At 34.9% G+C, this 27,867-nt stretch overlaps 2 protein-coding genes across 2 annotated transcripts; both read right to left on the bottom strand.

Annotated features, from left to right (window-relative positions):
• Positions 1-2,146: 2,146 nt before the first annotated feature.
• Positions 2,147-6,569, bottom strand: LOC133330536 (G-protein coupled receptor Mth2-like). The gene is made up of 8 exons (XM_061538973.1): positions 6,554-6,569; positions 5,577-6,022; positions 3,595-3,754; positions 3,328-3,516; positions 2,862-3,116; positions 2,643-2,796; positions 2,308-2,502; positions 2,147-2,246 (listed from the first exon to the last, which is right to left on the bottom strand). Exons 1-8 carry the CDS (start codon positions 6,567-6,569, stop codon positions 2,147-2,149), a joined length of 1,515 nt encoding a protein of 504 aa, XP_061394957.1.
• A 3,815-nt stretch (positions 6,570-10,384) lies between these two features.
• Positions 10,385-16,676, bottom strand: LOC133330535 (G-protein coupled receptor Mth2-like). The gene is made up of 4 exons (XM_061538972.1): positions 16,310-16,676; positions 11,069-11,323; positions 10,879-10,998; positions 10,385-10,413 (listed from the first exon to the last, which is right to left on the bottom strand). Exons 1-4 carry the CDS (start codon positions 16,674-16,676, stop codon positions 10,385-10,387), a joined length of 771 nt encoding a protein of 256 aa, XP_061394956.1.
• Between the last annotated feature and the right edge of the window lie 11,191 nt (positions 16,677-27,867).

Below are 27,867 nucleotides of genomic sequence, written 5' to 3'. Positions count from 1 at the left end.
CAATTTAAAGGCCAACCACTCCTCTAGGATATAATATCAACTTCTCGGGTCTATGTCCTTCAGGAGTAAATATATACGCTATAGAATACAAATTTTATCATTTCTCACACAAAAGTCTGGGTCCATTTGACCCGCTAAATATTGACCGATTTTTATCAAAACAAGCATGCTTATTCTTTGGCCCGATGTTTGGCCCATAATTGTGGCCTCTGGAGCGACCAGAAAAACCGACAAATAAAGTTTTTGGTCCATTTCATCACCTAAATATTAACCGATATTTTCCAAAGCAGTAGGGGTCTTCATTGGCCAGAACCCTTCCTACATGCAAAATTTCGTGAAGATTGGTCCATAACTGTGGCCTGTATCGTGTTTACAATTTATAATGGGCGGACGGACGGACACACATGTCTAGATCGATTCACCTAGTCGAGATATGACGATCGGTATACTTAAAGGTGGGTCTAGGACCAATATTTCGCGACGTTACAAACTCTTGGGGCTGCACAAAGCAGTAATACCCTGACAACATAGGGTATAAAAATTCATCGCCTTTAATAGTTCTGGAAAAAATATTCTTTAAAAATTTTATAGTTCTAGCCTTATGTAGGTCCTTGAAAAAATATTCTTTAAAAATTTTATAGTTCTAGCCTTATGTAGGTCCTTGAAAAAATATTCTTTAAAAATTTGATAGTTCTAGCCTTATGTAGGTCCTTGAAAAAATATTCTTTAAAAATTTAATAGTTCTAGCCTTATGTAGGTCCTTGAAAAAATATTCTTTAAAAAATCCACGCCTTGTGTAGGTTCTTGAAAAAATATTCTTTAAAAAGTCCACGCCTTGTGGTAGGTCCTCAAAAATATTCTTTAAAAAATCCACGCCTTGTGGTAGGTTCTTGAAAAAATATTCATTAAAAAATCCACGCCTTGTGTAGGTTCTTAAAAAAATATTCTTAAAAAACTCCACGCCTTGTGTAGGTCCTTGAAAAAATATTCTTTAAAAAATTCACGCCTTGTGTAGGTCCTTGAAAAAATATTCTTTAAAAAATTCACGCCTTGTGTAGGTCCTTGAAAAAATATTCTTTAAAATATTCACGCCTTGTGTAGGTCCTTGAAAAAATATTCTTTAAAAAATCCACGCCTTGTGTAGGTACTTGAAAAAATATTCTTTAAAAAATCCACGCCTTGTGTAGGTCCTTGAAAAAATATTCTTTAAAAAATCCACGCCTTGTGTAGGTCCTTGAAAAAAATATTCTTTACAAAATCCACGACTTGTGTAGGTCCTTGAAAAAAATATTCTTTAAAAAATCCATGCCTTGTGTAGGTCCTTGAAAAAATATTCTTTAAAAAATCCACGCCTTGTGTAGGTTCTTGAAAAAATATTCTTTAAAAAACCAACGCCTTGTGTAGGTTCTTGAAAAAATATTCTTTAAAAAATCCACGCCTTGTGTAGGTCCTTGAAAAAATATTCTTTAAAAAATCCACGCCTTGTGTAGGTCCTTGAAAAAATATTCTTTAAAAAATCCACGCCTTGTGTAGGTTCTTGAAAAAATATTCTTTAAAAAATCCACGCCTTGTGTAGGTTCTTGAAAAAATATTCTTTAAAAAATCCACGACTTGTGTAGGTCCTTGAAAAAATATTCTTTGAAAAATCCACGACTTGTGTAGGTCCTTGAAAAAATATTCTTTAAAAAATCCACGCCTTGTGTAGGTCCTTGAAAAAATATTCTTTAAAAAATCCACGCCTTGTGTAGGTTCTTGAAAAAATATTCTTTGAAAAATCCACGCCTTGTGTAGGTCCTTGAAAAAATATTCTTTAAAAAATCCACGCCTTGTGTAGGTCCTTGAAAAAATATTCTTTAAAAAATCCACGCCTTGTGTAGGTCCTTGAAAAAATATTCTTTAAAAAATCCACGCCTTGTGTAGGTTCTTGAAAAAATATTCTTTAAAAAATCTACGCCTTGTGTAGGTCCTTGAAAAAATATTCTTTAAAAAATCCAATTTTATATTTATTTTTGAAAGTTTATATTTTTTGTTAACAATATATTTAAAAATAATATAGCACCAAATTATTATAATACTTTAAGAAACACAATTGAGTACATATGCCGAAATTTTTTTCATATAAATTTCCCGAAAATTTTCCAAAGTCTTAGGCATTTGTTGTTGAATGCGATGATGAAAGTTTTGAAAAGTGTGTTGATACTGAGGTAACACTTGGTCTGGGCCTTCTGACATAGTAGGGTGCAAAACTGAAAGTGAAAAAAAAAATTAATTGTATTCATAACATCACATGCGATAGAATTTACATACCTCTTTCGTATGGCCTCCAGGACATTGCGTTTTAAGACGAAAAGTATGAAAATCACAACACCTTGAATGGCATTACAGAAATCGGTTATAAAGAAACAATAATCGGCAATTTTATAATTTCGAAGGCAAAACGAAATGATGTCCATAATCCAGGAGATGCCCATAACAATAAAGAGGCGTAAAATTACAACGGCACTGAAATGGATTTTAAATATTGATATTTAAATATTTTTATAAAGGATTAAAGGATCTATGGGGGCGGATTTTTTAAATATATTTTTTTGTATCAAGGACTAAAGCACATCTATGCTTTCAATGATTATAAGTCTACTTACTTTTCTTTGAAGAACCTTTGTTTTTGTGTTAACTGTGCCACATCTCGTCGCACCCGATAGATGCGCAGTGACAAAATCGCAAATGTGCCAATATTGAAGAACATAATTATTAAGTTGGGCCAATAGAAATAAATAGCGGAGGCCCATTTGTTAGCTAAAAAACGGATTAATAATAATTATTTGTTATTTCATCGGTTTTCGATTTTGGTCTTAACTTACTATCCAACCAGCATATATCATCACCAATTCCTGGCTTATAAATTTTCGGTACTAAATCTGATGACTGTGACCACATTGTGAGTCCCATCAGCACCATGGCTGAACCCCATACATACAATGAATAGTAGTAAAATCTATATTTATGCCGTTGACGTGAGAAATCCACACTGTGATCCTTAAAATTCAGCCATATATCGAAACATAAAACGTTCAGCCACAGGAAAGCCGACATAAATGAAAAATAACATGTGAATCCTGTACGGAAGATAATTTGAAATTAAGCACATATATTATTCTCCAATAGTTTTATCTACAGTTCATTGACCAAAAAAAGCAAATGTAATTGCCCGTTTCGAATAATTCAGCCATTAGGCATGTTCTTTGGATTTTATTTATTTATTTATTTTTTTTTTGAGAAAAATATTAAATTGAGTGAATCAAAATTATTTCTGTTTTTAATACTCACCAAGTATTTTACATGGTATAGCATCCAATACATATTCCGAGATATTTATAAAACTAATAATTGAATATCCACCAATCAGTGAGATCAAATAGCAAATGAGCAGTTTTCCGCGCAAATTGCCTCTCAGCTCTCGAACGCATAAATAGATGAGAACAGTGGGTACTAAAAATACCACCGATATTGCCATGGCTATCACAAAAAATGAAATCAAATTTCAAAATTACTTTTTAGCATGAAATGAAATGGTATTGATCGAAGTCGTATTACCGTATGTGTTGAAAGTGAGAAAAAAGCCTCCTTCATTTTTCATGGGGCAACTCACAGCCACCAGGACATATTCATTGGATCCATTATAAAGATATGGCGATAGGCAATAGCTGACGGTATCTAATAAGGCGTCGTCATTGAAAACGTAAACTGTGCCGTCCTAAAAAAAGTGAAAAAAAAAATTGTAAAAAAATTTAAGACGTGTATACTTTTTCAAGGACCAACACTTTTTCAAGGACAAACACAAGGCGTGGATTTTTTAAAGAACATTTTTCAAGAACCACAACATGGCGTATGCTTTTAAATAATATTTTTTCAAGGACCAACACAAGACGTTAATTTTTTAAAGAATATTTTTTTCAAGGACCAAAACAAGGCGTAGATTTTAAAGATTATTTTTCAAGGACTGTCAATAGGCGTGGATTTTTTAAAGAATATTTTTCAAGGACTGTCAATAGGCGTGGATTTTTTAAAGAATATTTTTCAAGGACTGTCAATAGGAGTGGATTTTTTAAAGAATATTTTTCAAGGACTGTCAATAGGCGTGGATTTTTAAAGAATATTTTTTCAAGGACTGTCAATAGGCGTGGATTTTTAAAGAATATTTTTTCAAGGACTGTCAATAGGCGTGGATTTTTAAACTGTCAAAATAAAGGACTGTCAATAGGCGTATTTTTTCAAGGACTGTCAATAGGCGTGGATTTTTTAAAGAATATTTTTCAAGGACTGTCAATAGGCGTGGATTTTTTAAGGAATATTTTTCAAGGACTGTCAATAGGCGTGATTTTTTAAAGAATATTTTTCAAGGACTGTCAATAGGCGTGGATTTTTTAAGGAATATTTTTCAAGGACTGTCAATAGGCGTGGATTTTTTAAAGTATATTTTTCAAGGACTGTCAATGGGCGTGGATTTTTTAAAGAATATTTTTCAAGGACTATCAAAGGCGTGGTTACTTTAAAGAATATTTTTCAAGGACTGTCAATCGTGGATTTTTTAAGAATATTTTTCAAGGACTTTTTCATAGGATTTCTGAATATCAATAGGCGGGGATTTCTGAAAGAATATTTTTCAAGGACTATCAAAGGCGGGGATTTCTGAAAGAATATTTTTCAAGGACTGTCAATAGGCGTGGATTTTTTAAAGAATATTTTTCAAGGACTGTCAATAGGCGTGGATTTCTTAAAGAATATTTTTTCAAGGACTGTCAAAGGCGTGGATTTCTTAAAGAATATTTTTTCAAGGACTGTCAATAGGCGTGGATTTTTAAAGAATATTTTTTCAAGGACTGTCAATAGGCGTGGATTTTTAAAGAATATTTTTTCAAGGACTGTCAATAGGCGTGGATTTTTAAAGAATATTTTTTCAAGGACTGTCAATAGGCGTGGATTTTTAAAGAATATTTTTTCAAGGACTGTCAATAGGCGTGGATTTTTAAAGAATATTTTTTCAAGGACTGTCAATAGGCGTGGATTTTTAAAGAATATTTTTTCAAGGACTGTCAATAGGCGTGGATTTTTAAAGAATATTTTTCAAGGACTGTCAATAGGCGTGGATTTTTAAAGAATATTTTTCAAGGACTATCAACGGCGGGGATTTTTTAAAGAATATTTTTCAAGGACTATCAACGGCGGGGATTTCTTAAAGAATATTTTTTAAGGACTATCAAAGGCGGGGATTTGTTGGAGAATGTGGGCGTAGAATTTTAAAAAATATATATTTTTGTGGACTGCCAAAAGCGTGTTTTTCTAAAGAATATTTTTTTATGGACTATCAAAGGATTTCTAAACGAATATTTTTTCAAGGACTACCAAAGGCGGGGATTTCTTAAAGAATATTTTTTAGGGACTATTTATTTTTTAGTAAAGAATATTTTCAAGGATAGTAAAGAACGATGGTAAAGAATCGTTTGAATGACCAAATAAAGGCGTGGATTTTTTAATTTAATTTTTCTATTCGAAATACATTTCATGTTATTACCCACCTCATTCAATTTCCACATATCAAGTGCCTGTGTAAGACTTTCCGCATTAGGACACGGCCTACCAACAAGTGGTATAAATTCCCGATACAAGTTGATGACTTTCTCCTCATCCGTATCCATAGTCATGTTAATATTAAGCGGAATATTCATATCATCCGGTATTGGTTCACATTCAGCGATAATTTCATTATAAAATTCACCATGTCGACAACATAATTTCACACATTTTTTACCCCCATTCCAACCACACACACAGCCACGTAAATGGGGTTCAGCTTCCTTTTCCATATTTCGAAATTCCAAGCGATAGTTGTATTCCTGCACCTGGGTCGATGGTATTAACACATTCGAATACAAATATGAACCATTTTCATAAGGTGTTTCATCACTTAAATCGACCGTGTCGCGATAGAGACATATTTCACCGGGTTTTATTTGGGCAATTTCTTCGCATTTTAAATATCCCGTTAGAATTGAGAGAGTCACAATAAATTTAAATAATAATTGTGATGCCATATTTAAAAAAAAAAAACAGAAATTGTATATCCTTCCGCTGACTATTACTTGTTGATCGAGAACATGACTAAATAATGAAACAATCGATGTTAGAGAGCAAATGTAATCTTGCGTTTGTGGTTGGTTTGGTTTTCAATTGTATAAAATTAAATACATATTTATATGTCTATTTGTATAATGTTGATAATTTTAAATTATATCGTATACCCTATACGATAAGTCGCAAATTTTGAAATACATTCGAATTCTCATATAGATTAAGAAATTTATAAAAAAAACAGTAAACATTTCATAAGTGATGGACTGACTCACTTGACAGACTTAGTTATTTAGAAACAGCCAGATGAAACGGCTGTAGCTAGAATCTTAGAATTTAAACCCTTTTTTAATTCACAAGCGTAAATTTTGTTAAACACCATTTATTCAAAGACCAATACCAATGTGGATTTTTTGAAAAACACCGTGTTCAGGGACCATTGTAAGCGTGATTTTTTAGCTAATATTTTTTAAGCACCAAAATATACATGGAGTTTTTATAGTATATTTTTTTCAAGCACCAACGTTCGATTGCAGGGTGATTTTTGTTAAGAATATGTTCTTTAATATTTTTATACACTTTCTTATTTAAGTGCTACACAAAATGTGGACCGAAGACTATCGTTTTAAAATTCCAAGTAAAAATATCACAAACTCTTGAGGATATAAAACCATCTGGCAATGGAGACAGTTCTTCTTAAAAATTTAAACGAGATTTTTATTCTTCATATATAAGTCAATAATATCAAATACAGGGTGAGATAAAAAAAACTGCAACAAAGTCAAACGCCATAATTTGTATTATTTCTTTTTTTTATTGATTGAAAGCAAGAAATGCCGGAAATAGCGTCAAATTTTAGAATAAGTTTAGATTTGTTCGAATTGGTCACCTTTGACACGAATTATGGCCTTCAAACGGCCAATAAAAAAACAGTCACACGCTGCCTGAATGTTGCTCTGTGGTATTTTGGTCCATTCCCGGCGAGCGCTTGCTTGAGGTGATCGAAACTTTGGTATTTTTTTAGTGCCAACCTTGCATTCCAAAATACTCCAGACACAATAGTCCAACGGATTGGTATCCGGAGATTTTGGTGGCCATTGTGCGATGGAAATGAAGCGAGGAACCTCATTTTGTAACCATTCTTGGGTGGCGCGTGCTGAGTCCTGTTGGAATTTCCATGGTCTGTGGCCAAAATATTTGCGTCCGTCCCCAAGAGTTTTGTTTTATTCTTGTTGATAAAACATTTTAAAATTATTATTTAATAAAACAAAAAGTCTGTTTAATATATTTATTATTTCTTATTATATTTTTATTTTTAATTTTAATACGGAAGAAATTCAATTTGATACTAGCTTAACTAAGACTAAATTACAACTCTCCTCTTCTGCTCTAAACTTCATCATTTATACTTATTTATTATCAATAAATTATTAAAGAGACGATTGTCGAGCAGAAGAGAACATTTAAGAGATTTGAGAGAGAGATTAAATAAGAGAGTTTGAATTAAGATAAACATCAAGAGATTTACAATTTAAATAAAAAGTTTAGATAACCATAATAACATTAATATTGTGGGTAATGAAAGTAGAGTGTATTGGGCAGTATTGGAGAGGGTAGACGAATGTGACTCAAGGCCTTAATACACCCCAGAATATTTTCGCGATAATATTCGGCATTTATTCTGATGCCACGGTCGATTAATAAGATTGGAGAGCGACCATCGGCTGTTATACCGGCGCACACCATCACCGGCAACGGCCGGCACTTGAGTTCTGGTGGCCAACCGAAGGTCCACATTTTCAGCTGACCTCTTTGGCAAGTAAACACGATAATTTTGTTTGTTTACGAACTGCTGGACAACGAAAGTTTTTCATCGGAGAAAACAACATTCGGCAACTCTTTAGCTTTTTTGAGTCTATTTTCTTTCGGTTGCGGTGTGAGTTCTTGCACTTTTTGGAATTGCAATGACTTTACTCCGAGCTCATTTTTCAATATTTGCCGAATAGAATATTGCGAATAATCCGGATTATCGAGTTTATACTGTACATAAATAATAATAATAATTGTATTGTTTGATTTAATTAATATTTTATATTTTAATATGTGACATATTGGACTATTCGTTATCAGCATACAGTTTTATAAGAACATTTGATGACAAAGGCGAAAATTAGCAAATGCAGCCATGGGCATAATTATACTAATGAATTCGGATTAGCTCGACGAAAAAAATATATTTGAGTTCTTACGACAATTCTATTGAGATTGTGACTATTGAAAATGTCCTTGCTAATGGAAAAATCGATGTGACAGTAATTTGTCCATTCGGTTTTCTCAGAGAATGAAAAACTTCTTTGTAGTACTACATACGCTTATTGGTCCTTAAAAATATGTTTTAAAAAATCAATACAATTTTTGGACACAGACAATTTTTTTTTTTTTTAAATTTACACGCCTTTTTGGTTTTTGAAATATATACTTTTGAAAATCTCAATGTTTGTTCGGGTTCTTGAAAAATATTATTTAAAAAATATACGATTGTTCTGATCCTTGAAAAAAATGTCGTTGCTTAAAAACATGAACTTTAAGAAATTCAAGTCTGTTTGTTTTCGAAGAAAATAACATTTAAACCAGTGAGGGGAGCAGTATAGTCGGACGGGGCCGACCATATGATACCCTACACAACTTCCACCAAAATCTTACTTTGTGTGGTTCAATTTGTTGACCCTCTTGACTGACTATAGGTCAACAAATATTACTAATATTCAGTACAGCCTTTCTAATTACTTGTCCATATTCCCTTCACCATTGGTTGTGTTGTAATGTTCGGCTTTCAATTGTGGTCTACAGATCGACTCGAAAAAACACAAAAAATATGTTTTCGGTCTACTTCATTCCTAAATAATTATCTGATCATCACCGAAAATTATAGGCGTTGTCCTTGACCCTAAATATTAGCCGATCTTTACCAAAAACAATAGCAGTCTCCATTGGCCAGAACCCATCTTACATGCAAAATTTCGGGATGATTGGTCCATAACTGGGGCCTGTATCGTTTTTACAAATTATAATGGACAGACAGACGGACACACATCGACTCAGCTAGTCGAGATATGACGATCGGTATACTTAAAGGTAGGTCTAGGACCAATATTTCGCGTTACAAACTCTTGGGGCTGCACAAAGCTATAATACCCTGACAACATAGTTGTGTAGGTTATAAAAATTTAAATTTTTCTGGTTCTTGAATAAAAATGAATAAATTTAAAAAATTATGATTGTTTAAGTCTTATTTTCTATATTTTCTAATATGTTTAAAACTATACTCTGTCAACAAATCAATACAAATCTATTAAAAAAGTGTTTTAAAATCGATCCGCGTGTAAATTCCTAAAATATCATGAAAACATACTGTATACAGAATACCGACTTGTTAGTTGACTACATCAACTCCCCCCCTTACGACTTCTTCCTTAGGGACCATTAAAAGCCTAGTTTTTATTCAAGACCTCAAATATAGAACTCGTAAGGACTCTCAAGGATATAGAAGAGCCATAATGTGCAAAATTTTATAAATAAAGTCGTGGTGGCCATTGGATTAATCGTTTTTTATTATTAACAGATATTTATAGTGAAATAAACATTTTATGATTTATCTCAAATAATTTCATTATAATACATATTTTTAGTAGACCCATATACAAAGAAACATATTTGCATACTTGTGTGAGGCTCTAGAGCATTATTTCAAAATTGTAGGTTTTACATTTTGGTGGTCTGGGCAGCCAGCCAGCTGTTGACATTTAATGTAACTCTACTATTTTTGTTGTAAATATTTTGTTTTTGCAAAATAGTCAGGCTTAATCCCAGTTTGTTGTTTTTATAAAAAACAACTATTTATTAGTGGGGAATGTATGGCATTGTCCGCCGAGGGGTAAGGCAGGGAAGACTATAGTTTCGGATCTCGCCACTGATCCTCATCAGTTCCCTTAGTTTTTGTAAATGCCTTGTTGACCACGAAGTCAGGCGCCAACGAAACGAACTTCTCATTGGGGTCGTATCGCTGGTAACGTACGAACTTCGAATTGTCACAAGAGACATTTGGGTTTGAAAGGTTTTTTGTAAATATCCCAACAAAAAAACTAAGGGAACTGATGAGGATCAGTGGCGAGATCCGTTTTACACTAATATCAATTCTATGGCTCATTCCTTGGAATATAGTCCAAATGATGGGTTGTGGTTCCTTCTTTGGAATTTAGTCGCGCAAACTTTCCACAAGTACAACTGAAATAAAGAAAATAAAATTTAATTATTTATTTTCATTAGACATATGTATGTATATATAAGCTCACCTCCTTTGCATCGCTTTTATAACGCTAGGTTTCAGAACAAATAATATAAAAATTAATAGACCTTGTATGGCATTGCAGAAATCAGTTGCCATAAATAGATACTCCGCTACTTTATAATCTTTAAAGCAAAAGGACAATATATCCATTGTCCAGGATATGCCCATTATAATGAAAAGGCGTAAAATTATCATACAACTGAAATTATTGAAAAAATATGAGAATTATTTGTTGGTATTGCAGGGACAAAGAAAATAATCGCGGCTCCAAGGTTTAAGGAGAAATGTAATTTGAGGTTAATAACCACAAAATGAACCCAACATAATCATTAATAAATGTATATTATTAATGTATATCATTACTTACTATTGTTTAAAGAATGTTCTATTAACTGTCATACTGGCAACATCACTTTGTACCCTATATATGTAGAATGATAAACGCAAAAATATTGCAATGTTCGACAAAATAATTAAAAGATTTGGCCCATAAAAATAGATGGCCGAAGACCACATATTTGCTGCAAAGAAAAGAAGAAATAAATACAAAATTGTAATTCAAAAGCGATAGTATTCAAAAAATCAACTTACTGTCTAACCAACAGGCATCAGTGCCCACGCCAGGTTTTAAATTTTCCGGTACCGTATCCGACCAATCAGCCCATATTACGATCGTTGTAAATGCCAGGGCAGTACCCCAGGCATATAACGAATAGAAACAGAAACGTTTCATTTGCTTAGTTCTTGAAAATTCTTTATTGACATCTTTAAAGTGAATCCAATTGTCGATACATAAAACCGATAGCCATAAATAGGCTGAGATAAAAAAGAAATAACAGCAGATACCTAAAAATATGAACATAAAGGTGTTATGAAAATATTATGTTCCGGCTGGTCGATCTATTTAGTCTTTTATGAGAAGAGCTTTTTATGAGAAGAGCTTTTTATGAGAAGACCCATAGGCCTTCTATGAGAAGGGGCCATTAGTCTTCAGTGAGAAAATCCATTAGTATTCTATTAGAAGGTCCATTGGTCAAATTGGTTCTATGAGAATACCCATGGGATATTTTTGTTGAGTAAACATATTGGTCTTCTATGAGAATACTTATTGGTCATATATGAGAAGACCTATTGGTCTCCATTGAGAAGTTAAGACATATTGCTCTTCTGTGAGACGACCTATTGGTATTCTATGAGGTAACCCATTGGTCACATATGTGAAGACCCATTCCTCTTTTTTCTGGGGACCCCTTAGCCTGTGAGAAGGTTCATTGGTCTTCTGTGGGAAAATCCATTGTTTCTATGAGATGTCGTGTTGGTCGTCTATGAAAATATATATTGGTCTTCTAGGAAAAAATTTATTGAAGGGAATACATTTTTGAGGCATTTTTTTCCCTTATTTTTTTAAATCGTAAACTAAATGCCACAAGACGAAAATGTAGCTCATAGGATTTTATTTGTAGGCCTCATAGACAACAAATCGATTTCCGTATGTTTTAACGGTCCTTTTCAACTTTTAACCGAAAATCGCAAAAAAAATTCAAATCGTAGTTATCAAATCAATGTCTGTCTATTCCATCCGACTACAGCCTTTGGTTTATTGTAATTGTACATTACTTACCAAGTAGTTTGCATGTAAAATCTTCAAATACATATTCCGAAATATTTATAAAACTAAATATCGAATATGGTCCAATCAGCGAGATTAAATAGCAAATCAATTGTTTGCCTCGAATATTTTTACTCAGATTGCCAACAAATAAATAGATTAGAATGGTCGGTACTAGGAAAACGACTGATATTCCCATAGCTATAGATATATAAGAAAAATCAAAATAATTGACACAAATTAAGTATATTGCAACAATACATAATTGTAATTCTAAAACATAGAAATTAAATTATAACCAGTGAGTGTAGCAGTATAGTCGGACGGGGCCGACCATACGATACCCTACACAACTACCACAGAACTCTGTCTTTATGCGGGTTTTTATTCCGAGCCTGTGTAATATTTCGAGATAGTTGAATCCTCTTGCCCGATTAGAGGTCAACAGCACTTCTTCATTACACTGACATAATTTTCGAATATTACCAATATTTAGTACAGCCCTTCTAATTACTTGTCCATACTCCCTTCACCGTATGTTGTGTTGTGAGGTTTGGCTTATAATTGTAGCCTATAGATCGAATAAAAAAAAACTCAAAGAAATAAGTTTTCGTTCGACTTCATCCCAACATTATTATCTGATCATCGCCGAAATTTATAGGCTTTGTCCTTGACCATAACTGGAATAGGATACTACTATAACTTTTATAGGCTTAGTCCTTGACCAGAACTGTGGTAAGGGGATACTAAATAATAAATGAATACGTAAGCACCTGTAGCTCCCACATCCGAGTACATATGACAATATAATTGGTATCAATTTAAAGGTCAACCAATCCTCTTGGATATGTTATCAACTTCTCGGGTCCATATCCTTCAGGGGTAAATATATGCGTCATAGAATTAAAATTTTGTCATTTTTTACACAAAAGTCAGGGTCCATTTGACCCGGTAAATATTGACCGATCTTTATCAAAACAGGCATCCTTATTCTTTGGCCCAATCCCCTTCTCCATCTAAAAATTCGGTGTTTGGGCCATAATTGCGGCCTCTAGAGCGACCAGAAAGAACGAGAAAAATAAAGAATTTCTCCATTCCATCCCTAAACATAAACCGATCATTACCAAAAACAATAGGGGTCTTCATTGGGCAGAACCCATCCTACATGCAAAATTTCGTGAAGAATGGTCCATAGCTGTGGCCTGTATCGGGTTTACAAATTATAATGGACAGACGGACGGACACACATGTATAGATCGACTCAGCTAGTCGAAATATGACGATCGGTATACTTAAAGGTGGGTCTGGGACCAAAATTTCGCGAAGTTACAAACTCTTGGGGCTGCACAAAACTATAATACCCTGACAACATAGTTGTGTAGGGTATAATTATAAATTTATTATTATATTTGAATAAAATTTACACTATAGACATTTTATAGTTCGGCTTTGACTTTAAATTCTTACTACTTAAAAATTAAAAATTGTTGTTTTTTTAATATTTTTAATATACACATATCAAGTCTTACCATATGTGTTTAAGATCAAAACAAACTTTCTTTCACTTGGAATCGGACAACTCATGGCCATCAGTTGGAAATCCTCAGTTTCGTCTAAACGATATGGCGAAATGCAATAGCTTACCGTGTCGATTACAACGTCATTACTTTGAATATACAGGTCTCCATTCTGGAAATGAAACAAAAAACTTTTAAATACAAATCCAAAGTCGAGCGGGTCAGAAAACCGCGATTTTAGAGAAGCTTTTTAAGATCCTCAATATATTCAAGCTTTATAGGAAAATCAGAAATATATATTTTAATTAATTATCTGTCAAAACATTGGTATGAACTGAATCTACGCTATATTAACCAGTAAGGAATGTGTAGCATCCATTCGGATATGTCTGTACTTCTAGAAAACACAACATCGTTATTCTATTTTCAATTTTGTACGCTGCTCAAAATTTCATGTCAATCTGACAAACATGAGGAGTTTTATGCACCATTTACTTAAAATCGCACGAATATATATATGAAAGCTATATACAAATATCAACCGATTTCAATGAAACTATTCACAGGTTAGGTTATACTAATTTCAGTATGTTTCGTTCCTATCAGTCATATATTGGTTCCTTGGTGCGTCAATTACTTAAAATCAATCGATAATATATAAGGGAGATATATCTTAATCTCAACCGATTTTCAAGAAACTTGACACATCACTCTGGACTTCATTCAGTACGCTTTGCAATATAATAACTCAGGTACATTATTTACATTAAATCGGACGAAAATATATACATCTTGATCTGAACCGATTTTCAGGAAACTCTGCACACATCAGTGCGTTATGCCAAAAACAAAAGATATATGGGGACTTTGGTGCAACATTTACATAAAATCGGCCGACACTATATATGGGAGCTATATCTAAATATGGACCGATTTTCACGGAACTTGGCAGACATCACTCTAGGCTCAAATCAGTATACTATGCTAAATTCCGTACAAATCGAAAGGTATTTAGGGACTTTGGTGCACCATTTACAATAAATCGGACGAAACTATATATTGGAGCTATATCTATATTTGGACCGATTTTCACGAAACTTGGCAGACATCATTCTAGGCTCAATTCAGTACGTTATGCCAAATTTCGTTGAAATCGAAAGATATTTAGAGACTTTGGTACACCATTTACATTAAATCGGCCGACACTATATATGGGAGCTATATCTAAATATGGACCGATTTTCACGAAACTTGGCACACATCACTCTAGGCTCAATTCAGTACGTTATGCCAAAAACGAAAGATATATAGGGACTTTAGTGCACCATTTACATTAAATCGGTCGACACTATATATGTAGATCTGGACCGATTTTTATGAAACTTGGCAGACATCACTCTAGGCTCAATTCAGTATACTATGCTAAATTCCGTACAAATCGAAAGATATATAGGGTCTTTGGTGCACCATTTACACTAAATCGGCCGACACTATATATGGGAGCTATATCTAAATCTGGACCGATTTACATGAAACTCAGCACATATCATCCCAGACTCAATTCAGTACGTTATGCCAAAATCAAAAGATATTTAGGGACTTTGGTGCACCATTTACATAAAATAGGCCGACACTATATATGAGAGCTATATCTAAATACGAACCGATTTTTACGAAACTTGGCAGACATCAATCTAGGCTCAATTTACACGTTATGCCAAATTTCGTTCAAATCGAAAGATGTTTAGGGGCTTTGGTGCACCATTTACATAAAATCGGCCGACACTATATGTGAGCTATATCTAAATCTGGACCGATTTTCTCGAAACTTGGCAGACATTACTCTAGGCTCAATTTACACGTTATGTCAAATTTCCTTCAAATCGTAAGATATTTAGAGGCTTTGGTGCACCATTTAAATAAAATCGGCAGCTATATCTAAATCTGGACTGATTTTCACGAAACTTGGCAGACATCACTCTAGGTTCAATTTAGTACGTTATGCCAAATTTCGTTTAAATCGAAAGATATTTAGGGAATTTGGTGCACCATTTACATTAAATCGGACTAAAATATATATGGCAGCTATATCTAAATCTGATCCGATTTTTTCCAATTTCAATAGGGTTCTTCCTTGGGCCAAATAAATGAGCTGTGCTAAATTTCATCAAATTATATGTGCGACCTGTACTTTGTTTACAATTTAACACTAAAAGACGAACAAACGGACGGACATGCATAAATCGACTCAGAAAGTGATTCTATTTACATTCTCAAAGGATCTATCTCGTTTCCTTTTGCCTGTTACAAACATATGCACAAAAACATAATATCCTGTACCACAGTGTGATGACGGGTATAAAAATGTACGTATTTCTAAAAATTATTTTTATATAATTTACGTTTGCCTAAAAATTCAAAAAATACTTTTTTCCTACAATATTTTGGAATATATTGCAAAAATAGCAAGCTTTTCCCATTAAATATCGTTTTTTGGAAATTCTAAAATACACTTTTAAAAATCATACTTTATTAAACCGTCAATTATAGTAGGGAAGTACGATCGAAAAATCCACTTAAAAAAATAAACACCCACCTCCAATAATTCCCATACATCTGTTTCGGCATTCAAAAACTCCAGATATTTACATGGCTTACCGCGTTGTAGTAAAAAATGTGAATATACGTTTATTAATTTTTGCTCACCATTAAACATGGTGATACTTATGAGATCGGGTATTTCCATATATTCGGGTATCCGTTCGCATGCAAGTGTGTCCTCGTTAAAGAACTCTTCACGCTCGCAACACATCTTTACACATCTCTTTGGTCTACCACAAACGCAACCACGTAAATGACCTTCCGCTTCGAGGGCATTATCGGCGAAAAATAAACGATATTTATATTCCGCGACTTGGTCTCTAGGAATCAACACATTCTCATATATATAGGAACCGTTGATGAGTGGCATTTTATCACTGAGATCAATGGTATCCTTGTAGGGACATTTTTCACCAACTGTCAATTGCACACTTTGAAATTTCTTCGCTTGCAGTAAAAATGCCACCAGCATTACGATCTTTTGAAATAAAAACGTCATTTTTATCGAAGGCCTTACTGAAAACTAATTACAGCGGATAAATAAGCATACAATGTAATATAACATGATTTACAGCGGAGGTGTTTATTAATAAACCTCGCCAACGACTTGCCGAGAAAACATTTTAGGTCTTGTCCCTTAATATGCTAAGTGAAAATGGAAATCTCTCAGTTGCCGATCCTGTAAAAACAAAATTGGGTTATCCGTATTCGAAAAATTTATTTTTTTTAATGGATACAAATCTAAATATAATTCTAACCTTTAATAACCCATAATAAACCCATGAAAGATTTTGTGTAAAATTATACATAGACATTATAAAAACCACAATGCATATTAATAAAAAAACGTTACATTAAATAAATAACATAGTCCGTGGCGTGGAATATATATTTTTTCAACAGCCATAAGTGTAAATTTTTTAAAGAATATTTTTTTTCAATAGACATAATCGCGATCGTTTTTAATACAGAGAACTCTCGATTATGTGTGAATGCTCAAACTTACATAAAAGTATTGAAAAAATCAGGGAATTAGCGGTAAACAAGCTGATCGAATCGAAAATATGAACGACCTCGACATTAATTAGTTGAAATTATCGAGAGTTCACTGCATGTTCACGTTATTGAAAGTTGAATTACACATCATAGAAGTCTTACTTTTATTACATTTCAACATTCATTTCCAAGCGCGTCGGCCTTGTGCGCAAGTCCAGGAAGACCACGTTCCAAGATGTTGTTTTCTTTCTTCCATCTAATTCGTGGCCTTCCCCTTCTACGGGAACCATCAGTAGGCTCATTTTTATATGCCTTTTGAGCTGGGACATTTTCATTCATCCGCACAACACGGCCTAGCCACCGTAGTCGCTGCAGCTCAATACGACTGACTATGTCGATGTCCGCGTATAAATTGTAAAACTCGTGGTTCATTCGACGTCGATATTCACCGTCGACGCAGATCGGCCCGTAGATCTTTCGGAGAATTTTTCTCTCAAACACCCCAAGAGCTGCCTCATCTGCTTGCGCAAGTACCCATGCTTCTGATGCATATAATAGCACGGGTAGTATCAGCGTCTTGTAAAGTGTGAGTTTGGTCTGGCGGGAGGTGGCCTTGTTTCTAAACTGCTTACTTAAACCATAGTATCATCTGTTGGCCATCACAATCCTTCTCCGAATTTCAAAACTGATGTCATTCGTTTTATTTATGGCGGTACCAAGGTATATAAAGTCTTTATCTACCTCGAAGCTGTAGTTCTCAAGTTCCACAGTTGGTCCGAGTCTACTGGACGTCTTGCGCGTTGATACCATCAGCTTGATCTTCTCGCCGTTTACAGCCAGACCCACTTTGGCAATTTGTTCAATCAATTTGTACAAAGGTGGCTGTAACCGCGCGCAATGTTCGACCCATTATATCGATGTCATCGGCGTAGGCGAGTAACATGTGTTGTTTGGAGTACAGGGTGCCATTTCTGTTCACCTTTGCGTCTCGTATGACCTTTTGCAGTAGGATGTTAAAAAGATCACACGACAAACTGTCACCTTGTCTGAATCCTCGTTCGGTATTGAAGGGCTCCGATAGGTCCTTTCCTATTTTAACTGCTGACCTTGTGCCACTTAAAGTTATCCTGCATAGCCGTATTTATTTTGCAGGAATGTCGAACGCAGACATGGCTTTAAAAACCTCTGAACGGATAGGGCTGTCGAATGCGGCACAGCACACTAGATAGCACTTTATATGCGATGGGAAGGAGACTTATTCCTCTATAGTTGGCACATATCGTCTTGGCTCCTTTTTTTGTGCACGGGACACAGGATGCTGAGGTTCCAATCATTGGGCATGCATTCATCTAGCCAAATTGTGCTAATCAGCTGTTGCATGCTCCTGACCAGCATCTGGCCACCAGTCTTGAATAGTTCGGCTGGTAACCCATCGGCTCCTGCTGCTTTGTTGTTCTTGAGCCGATTAATTGCTTTTATGGCATCATCTTGGCTAGGTGGTATACACTCTATACCATCATCTCTTATTGGTTCTGGGGTATCTTCTTCATCGCCACTATTTGATACTAGAAGCTTTTCGAAATGCTCCTTCCAGATCCTCAACACGCTGTCTGTATCTGTCACCAGGTTTCCTTCTTCATCTCTACAGGAGGAGGATGTGCCTGCACCAAAGCCTTCGGTTTGGTGTTTTACTCGTTTGCAAAATTTCCGGACTTCATTCTGACTCCTGTACATCTCCATTTGCTCACGCTCACGTTTTTCTTGTTCTTTCATCTTTTTTCTGAAAACACGTTTCTCCTCTCTCCATTTCTCCCGATAATTCTCCATCAGGTTATATTTTGCTATGGTCTGCAGGGTTGCCATATACGCTGCGTTTTTCACATCAGTAGCATTACGACACTCCTGATCGTACCATGGGTTTCTTGGTGGTAATTTTTGATACCCAATTGTTCTTTTTGCTGCAGTTTGTAGGGAGTGAGCAATTCTTTGCCATTGTGCTTCTATACTATTATCGGGACAAGAAGTGCTTTCTTCAAGCAGATGGGTAAGTTGAGCGGAGTAGGCCTCGGCTACCTGTTGTGTTTGCAGCTTTTCGACGTCAAGTTTCTGTGTTGTGTTAGATCGCACCTTTGCTGCAACATTAAGACGACTGCGAACCTTGGCTGCTACAAGGTAATGGTCCGAATCGATATACGCTCCTCGGATCGATCGGACGTCTAAAACACTGGATGAATGCCTTCCGTCTATCACAACATGATCAATTTGATTTCTCGTTACTTGATTAGGAGAGATCCAGGTGGCCTTGTGTATATCGAGATGCTTGAATCTGGTGCTGCTAACTACCATGTTTTTTGCTGCCGCGAAATCAATCAACCTCATGCCGTTGTCGGATGTTTCTTCATTAAGGCTGAATTTTCCGACGGTGGGGCCAAAGATATTTTCCCTTCCGATTTTTGCATTAAAATCTCCTAGCAGGATTTTAATGTCATGGCCAGGGCAACGGTCATATGCTGTTTCTAGGCGCTCGTAAAATATGTCTTTGGTCTGTTCATCTTTTTCTTCGGTCGGAGCATGGGCGCAAATTAGACTGATGTAAAAGAACTTCGCTTTTTACGGATTATAGCAATTCGCTCATCTACTGGAGTGAATCTGGAGACAAGGTCTTTTATTCTCCTATTAACCATAAATCCGCAGCCAAATTCATGTATCGTTTCTTGGCAGCGTAATCGTCTGATTTACTTACGCCTGTCCCTTTCCATCGCATTTCCTGTAAGGCAATAAATCGGCTTTGTACTTCTTGAGTATATCCGCCAAAGCGAACTTTTTTTCTTTTTCTTAGCTTTTTCATAGTGGGTTCGGTTTTCCGAGAGTGGGGAACTAACCCGACGCCTCAACCCATTTTATTATAGTTCTTATGGGTGAACTCGCGGCACATATTAGCTCACTATTTCATCGGGTGATGAGAATAGCTCCCCAGGAGGCACCGCGGAGGTCAGTGTCCACAATTGAGATGAAAGAGGGACCAAGATAAGCCTGGACTTCGCCATGTTAAAGCCAATCAGAGCCGTTGCTTGGTATCTATCATCCCCTACGCCACCTATATTGCAGTTACAGTATATGAAAGTATATATATATATGAAAGTATATGCAAATGATCAACATTAAAAAGCGATGCGAATGCGGGTTTCTAATAAACCGAATAAATCTCTTCCAATAATTATGCATTTTTTCGAGGTTTCATTAAGCGGCCAAAATGTGCCGCTCGATGCACTTTACCATGCAAAAACCCTAAAAATGGCTAAAAATCACGCAACGTGCATACGATTTTTATGCGCATCAGATTTCAGTAATCTCATATGAAAATACACAAAAGGACACCTATTTTAAAATGATCGGTGAAGAACCGCGGATGTGCCTCCACAATCGATTTTGGATAAAATACGCATATTATTATTATATCGATATATTTTTGACAAATATGATAACACAAAAATGAATGTATGTGAAATCAATTCGAAGAAAAACGCGATTATATACGCGAATTTGTCAAAATAAGTTTTTGCAGTTTTTCCCACATTCAAGGTACCTATATCAGCCGTTTTATTGGGCGGAATTGAACATGAATGGGCTCATTAGATCCGGCACGTAAAAAACTAAAATCACGCAGGTTCCACGGAATTTGAATGGACTTTCTTAGTTTTAGACTCAAAATATATGTTTTTTTTTATAAAAATTTACGCACCAAATTTTCGTCTTTGGAACCCAATTGCAAAGACGCTACGGTGAAGGAAAATCACGAGTTCTACAATCGTATAATCAGTTTAGTTCATTATCTGGATGCGCATCCTAATTATAAAAAAATTCAAAAAACACCGAAAATCCGGCTTCAAAATGTCAGCATCCATTTTGGGTGGATCCATTGTCCTTGGGGTATTCTGCAACATAGTCACTGATCACATGTACGTGCGTCGTATAGTTTAGCCACAAATCAGGAAGGAGCACAAAAAAAAAACTGGTTGGCTTCAACACATTTTTACCCATATTTTTACATTACCACCATCACAGCTTTCACGCAACTTATTATTTATTACCAATATTTTAAGAGTTTGACAAAAACACTTCATTTTATAGAAATTAATTTAAATTATATGCAATATGTTCATATTTTGCGTTTTATAACCTTGCAAACCTCAGTTTCAAGGAATTTAAAAGATTTTTGTAATTTCCCATATATATTTGTTGTGTGTATAGATTTAAACATAATTTAAAAAAATGTGTTTCTTTATCTTATCCCGATTTTTTTTTTATAATTGCGTTTGCATTGTCAAGGCCAAGTCGCAACTTTTGGTGCTAGGGCTCCATTGGAGAATTCCAAATCTAAAAGAAATTTATAAATACATAAATAGATTATAAATAAACCATTTGTACTCACTGCTCATTGATAGCCTCTAACACTGAGCGCTGACGAATAAATACGAGAAATATTGAAACACCCAGTGAAGCATTAAAAAAATCCGTTGTACCAAAAAGAAGGTCCAAAGATTCATTTTTGCGACAACAATACGATATGATATCCATTATCCAGCATATGCCCATAATTAGAAAAAGTCGTAGTATAACAAATACACTGAAAAAAAATTAAATAGAGAAACTAAGTATTTCCTTAAAATTAAAATAAAAAATAAGATAAAAAACGTGAATTTTTAAACCCCCTAACATTATAAAACGTCCATCCGCAGATGTGAGAAATATGTTTCATTAAGCGTTTCGATCTATTGTGCTATGCTCCGCTGTGACACAAAATTGGGCACCTGTTCGGGGAATGGAAAATTTATTTTGGGAAGATCCTTGGTAACTCAAAAGTTAACGAAGAAAAAGGTTTATATTTTTAATAGCGACTATTGAAGGTTATTTTTGGATTCAGTTCAGTATTCAGTATAACCGAGTGACTAAAATTTTTGTAAAACATATTCTCTCTCTAAATTGAGTCCTTGAGTATACTTTTCGTCCTTTTTTCTGGGACCGTAAACTAAATACCACAAGACGAAATATTATGAACCTCAAATATTTCACAAAAATGTCTCTCATAAGATTTTAGATAGGGTCCCAAAGACAAGAAATCGATAATCGTATGTTTTCATCGTCCTGTTTCACTTTTACCCCAAACCTATTCGAATAAATTGTACAACACGAAAATGTGTCGGATTCGTCTGAAATATTCGAAACACTTTCAAAAAATGTATTAACGGGAAAGAGACCCTCATCGCTAAAATTTTTAACCGGATTATCAGATAATAAGCCCAATTTTTGTACCGGTTTTGAACCACTGATTAAAATTGTATGCATACCAATTGCTTTAAAACATTGCACAAACCTCCTAGGATGTTTGGTATATATAAATGGGATATACTGGTCCAAATTTCGGTATAGACCCCATATAACGGCACTTCTTCATTTTCCGTACTTTGAACGTTTTTAGCAGCAATTTCCAACCAAAACGCTGTGATTTGACATATTTTAATTTGTTGAGGTTGATATATATATCTATGAAAAACCCAGTAGGCGGAGCAGTATAGTCGGGCGGGGCCTACACAACTACAACGAAAAGCACACATTCGGCGAATATATATTCTGAGCCTGGGCAATATTTCGTGATATTTGCACCCTTTTTACCGATTATTGATCAACAACTCCACTTTCTAAGTCTTGCGTATTTTCCAAAATGTTTTTTCTTGAAGTGAATTTTTACGCCATAAAATAAAAAATTGGTCACTTTAGGTTTTGGTTGATTTGACCCTCGGAAAATTGACCGATCATCATCTAAACAGATCTGCATATAATAATTGCCTCTAGAGCGACTAGAAAATATGACAAATTAAAGTCTTCGGTTTATTGTACCCCCTGAATGAAATCTCAACTTCACCGAAAACTATAGCGATCAGCGCGACATTTCCGTCCTCTAATGGAGTAATAGTAATACTATGCACATAGTCACCTTTACCTAATTACTTATAACTCCCACATCAGAGTACATACAGCCATATAATTGGTATCAATTTGAAGGTCAAACTCCTCTTGGATATAGTATAACTTCTCGGGTATATGTCCTTCAGGAGCAAGTATATATACCCCAGAATAAAAATTTTGAAATTTTTTCACACAAAAGTCAGGGTCCATTTGACCCGCTAAATATTGATCGATCTTTATCAAACAGACATGCCGATCTCCTTCTCCATATAAAATTTCACGAAGTTCGGACCATTAGTATTTGGTCCATTTCATCCCCTAATATTAACCGATCTTTACTAAAAACAATAGGGGTCTTCATTGGACCGAACCCAACCTACATGCAAAATTTCGTTAAGATTGGTCCATAACTGTGGCCTGTATCGTGTTTACAAATTATAATGGACAGACGGACGAACGGAACAATATCTGCAAAAATTCTTCTACACATGTCCAATGTTTAGTATAGCCTCCATGTGAAGATCCATGCTCAATTTTCGGTACTTTCAAGATTCTAAACGCATTTTCCAGCCGTACTGTCGGAACACATCCGTCTATCTGTTGAAATCACGATAGAGCTCGCAATATTTAAGATAGAGATTTGAAACCCTTCAAATAACACAATATCAAACGTGGACCTATATAGAAAATCTTCTGTAAAGATGTTTTCACCTTACGAGAGACTGGAATGCCAATTTACAGCACCCGCAGTGTGAAAATATGGCTAAAACCTTAGAAATACGAAAAATGGGATGAGACCCTTATATAGGGATATGTCGAATCATGGACATAAAGAGAAACATTTCTGAAAAAATGTTTTACTCATACAAGAAAATCTGAATGCCAAACTACAGTCACTTCGGTGTGTTCTTGATCAGAATAAACATCTATGGATGTTTGATATTACATACAGATCTTATATATAAAAAATATATATAAATATTGGTTCAATTTTTAGTGTACCCCTATTATTTGTTTTTTTGGACAGGTTGATGTCCAATCTTCCAACGAAAAATATGCCATGAATTAGCCCCCATATAACTCTCTATTTACTTTTGAAAAGAAATTACAAGACCCATTTATAATCCTGCTGATATGAAATGTAAATTTTAGAGTAGCCCTTCCTCCATCTGCTTATACCCCTATCATGTATAGGTTGTTTTTGTATCTACTTACTCTTCCTTGTGGTATTTCTTTTCTTGCGTTACATATTTTGCTGCATCTCGTTTAACTGTATAGAGGATACATATCATTTGAATGAAGACAACTACATTGAATATCATTATGACACAATTCGGTCCATAAAAATAAATTGCAGCGGACCACTTATCAGCTAAAATGAAACAAACAAAATGTATATGACCTTATTGAATAAAATACAAAAAAAAAAAAATAAACTTACTATACAACCAACAGGTATCTACACCAATATCTGCTTTATACTTCTTCGGTACCATGTCGCTTCGTTGCGACCACAGGACAATTAATGTCATTAACGCTGCGCTAAGCCAAACAAAAGTCGAATACCAAATAAAACGAAGTCTTTTCTCACTGTTTCTCTCATTGCACACTGTCAAATTGTTAAAATGTATCGACATATCGTAGCATAGAACACCCAACCAAAGATACGCTGACATAAAGCAATAATATCCCGAATATCCTTTAAATGAGAAAATACAAAAATACACATTTTGCAGAATTTTAAACCGATCTATAAGGGTACTTACCAATAATTTGACAGGTTACGGGGGGAAAAATTGTATCTGATAGATTGGTAAATCCAATAATTGAATAACCTGCTGCAAGTGCAATCAAATAGCACAGTAGTACTTTGGTTGACCAATTGCAGCGTAATTTTCTAACAGCAACAAATATCAGAATTGTAAATACAAAACATACCACCGATATGACCATGACTGAAAAGAAAAAAAATGTATGTGATAATATAGAACATGAAATATTTTCTAGCTGTTCTGTAGATTACTGATCATCGTATACTTACGACATGAGTTAAAGATCAATGAGGTGGAGGGTTTAGTTTCCATCGGACAACCCATAGCCATCAAAGTTAGATGACTACCATTATATTGGGGCGAAATACAATAGTTCACGGTATCGAAAACTATATGACCATCATAAAGTGACAAATTACCATTCTGTTAAAAAATGAAAAGATAAACAGCTTCGGTATTATATATATGTGGTAAAAAATACTCGTATAAAAATCCAATACAAAACCAGTGAGCGGAGCAGTATAGTCGGACGTGGCCGACCATATGATACCCTACACAACTTCCACGAAAATCTAACTTTGTGTGGTTCTATATTCTGAGCTTGGGCAGTATTTCGCGATATTTTTACCCCCTTGACCGACTAGAGGTCAACAAATATTAGTAATATTCAGCACAGCACTTCTAATTACTTGTCCAGATTGCTTTCAGAGTGGCTTGTCTTGTGATGCTCGGCTTTCATTTTTCACACAAAAGCCAGGGTCCATTTGACACTCTAAATATTGACCGATCTTTATCAAAACCGGCATGCTTATTCTTTGGCCCAATCCACTTCTCCATGTAAAAATTCGACATGTTTGGGCAATAATTGCGGCCTCTGGATTGACCAGAAAAACAGAACAGAAAATTCAGTATTTGGTCAATTTGTACCTCTAAATATTAGGGGTCTTCGTTGGGCCGAACCAAAATTTCGTAAAGATTGGTCCGTAACTGTGGTCTGTATCGTGTTTACAAATTATAATGGACAGGCGGACGGACGGACACACATGTCTAGATCGACTCAGCTAGTCGAGATATGACGATCGATATTCTTAAAGGGGGGTCTAGGACCAATATTTCGCGGCCTTACAAACTCTTGGGGCAGCACAACATAGTGGTGTAGGGTATAAAAATAGTGTGATAATTCTCTCGAAAATATTCTAAGAATGCAAACGTTGTGATAATTCCCCCCACAATACCCTCTCTGATAATACGCTCCAAAATATACTTTTAAAAATCCTCGCCTATTCTTGAGATAATTATCTCTCCCCGTGATAATCCTCAACTTAAACAAAAAACCTGAACCTATATTAAAAAACCTGGAAAAAAGTTTTTATTTACCAGGAATACGCAATGTATTAAGTTTCGTGAAAATCGGTTCAGATTTACATATATATTTTCGTCCGATTTTAGGTAAATAGTCCACTAAAGTCCGTTTATATCCTTCTATTTGCACGAAATTTTGCATAGCGTGCTGAATTGAGTCTAGAATAATGTGTGGTATCTGTTCTGATTTCAATATAGCTCCCAAACATTCATATATACATATACATTAAAAAAATGGTACACCACATTCCTAATATTTGTCCGATTAACACGAAATTTGGATGGGTACAAATGTACCACACTTATTGAGCGTAGAGTTAAAAAAACTTTTCTTCAAAGTATGAATGCAGACGTGCAAAAGGATGAACATACGAATTATTTTCGTGTTTTGTGGGTATTCTTCGAGGTTATTGTTTTTTTTTTTTAATTTTTTGCATAATTTTATTAAGCATTAGATAATTAACAAGTGAAAAAGCGTTAAGTTCGGCCGGGCCGGACTTTGGATACCCTCCACCATAGATACACTGATAGGTACTAGAAATGAAAATATAGAAAACATACCAAAAAGTGGACCTATACCGACATTTCTAAAAACGGATTCTGTAATCCATAATACAAATTTCAGAAATTTTTAATGGATAATTATACCCTCAGCCTTTTGGCTAATGTGGTTGGGGCCTTTAGGGTGAGGGTGGATACTTTAACACGGTGGAAATGTGCTCCATCGAAATATTGGTTATAGAGCCCATGTTTCTTTGGACCAAATCCGTTTCAGAAAATTTAGATTTCATCCAAACTTTGCCCGTCTTATTATTTCTTCCAAACTTAGTTCAAATTCGAAGATGGGGAATATCGGTCCACTCCTTTTGGAACCTCGGCACAGGGGCTAGGTCTAAATGCGGCTATATTTCATTATCGAACCTTATGTTCTAATTTTTTATCTCGTTATCCTCCGCAAGTGAAATGATTACAATAGAGTCTTAGAATCAAGTCAAAACGCGGAACAAATTAGATAACTATTTAATATAAACCAGTAAGGAAAGTAGTAAAGTCGGAAGGGGCCGACTATATGATATCCTTCACCACTATGGGTATACTAAAAAAATATCATTAACATGAAATTGGATGAACTAAAATATATGACCTTTATCTAAATGTGAACCGACTTAGATCAATCCATAAACATGTGATTCGTTTGTTACAATGGGACCAAATTCTGTAAACCGATTTAAAGCAAATATCAATCGCACACCCGTTTGGTTTGGTGTTTGGTGCACCATTTTCTTAAAGTATTATGAAAATAGATATGGAAGCTATAGACTAAGATAGACTAATTTATGCACGTTTTTTCCTAATGGACATATTTTGGGACCTTGGGTCCCACCTAAAATCGGACGAAACTACATGGGGCTATATCTAAATCTGGACGGAGTCCAACAAAATTTGACTATGAAACTATATTATCTTAAGTACGTTGTGCAAAATTTTGTGTCAATCGGCCTTACTTTGAATCTATGGTGCACCAATCGGAAGAAAATAAATATGGGAGCTATATCTAAATCCGAA

Source organism: Musca vetustissima, unplaced genomic scaffold (assembly GCF_032173495.1).
Source record: "Musca vetustissima isolate MV318-11 ecotype Yass unplaced genomic scaffold, APGP_CSIRO_Mvet_v1 utg4398, whole genome shotgun sequence".
Classification (NCBI taxonomy): Eukaryota; Metazoa; Arthropoda; class Insecta; order Diptera; family Muscidae; genus Musca; species Musca vetustissima.
This window is presented reverse-complemented; position numbering and strand designations above follow the sequence as displayed.

Excerpts from the sequence above, each read along its gene's own strand:
- LOC133330535 (XM_061538972.1), bottom strand. The coding sequence starts at position 16,676 with ATGCTGGTGGCATTTTTACTGCAAGCGAAGAAATTTCAAAGTGTGCAA. Across the intron at positions 11,324-16,309 it reads AAGTATCACCATGTTTAATG|GTATCTGCTGTTATTTCTTT; the intron begins GTGAGCAAAAAT and ends TCATATTTTTAG. Across the intron at positions 10,999-11,068 it reads TGATGCCTGTTGGTTAGACA|CAAATATGTGGTCTTCGGCC; the intron begins GTAAGTTGATTT and ends TTTTCTTTGCAG.
- LOC133330536 (XM_061538973.1), bottom strand. Across the intron at positions 3,117-3,327 it reads TATACCATGTAAAATACTTG|GATTCACATGTTATTTTTCA; the intron begins GTGAGTATTAAA and ends TCTTCCGTACAG. Across the intron at positions 2,247-2,307 it reads CTGGAGGCCATACGAAAGAG|TTTTGCACCCTACTATGTCA; the intron begins GTATGTAAATTC and ends TTTCACTTTCAG.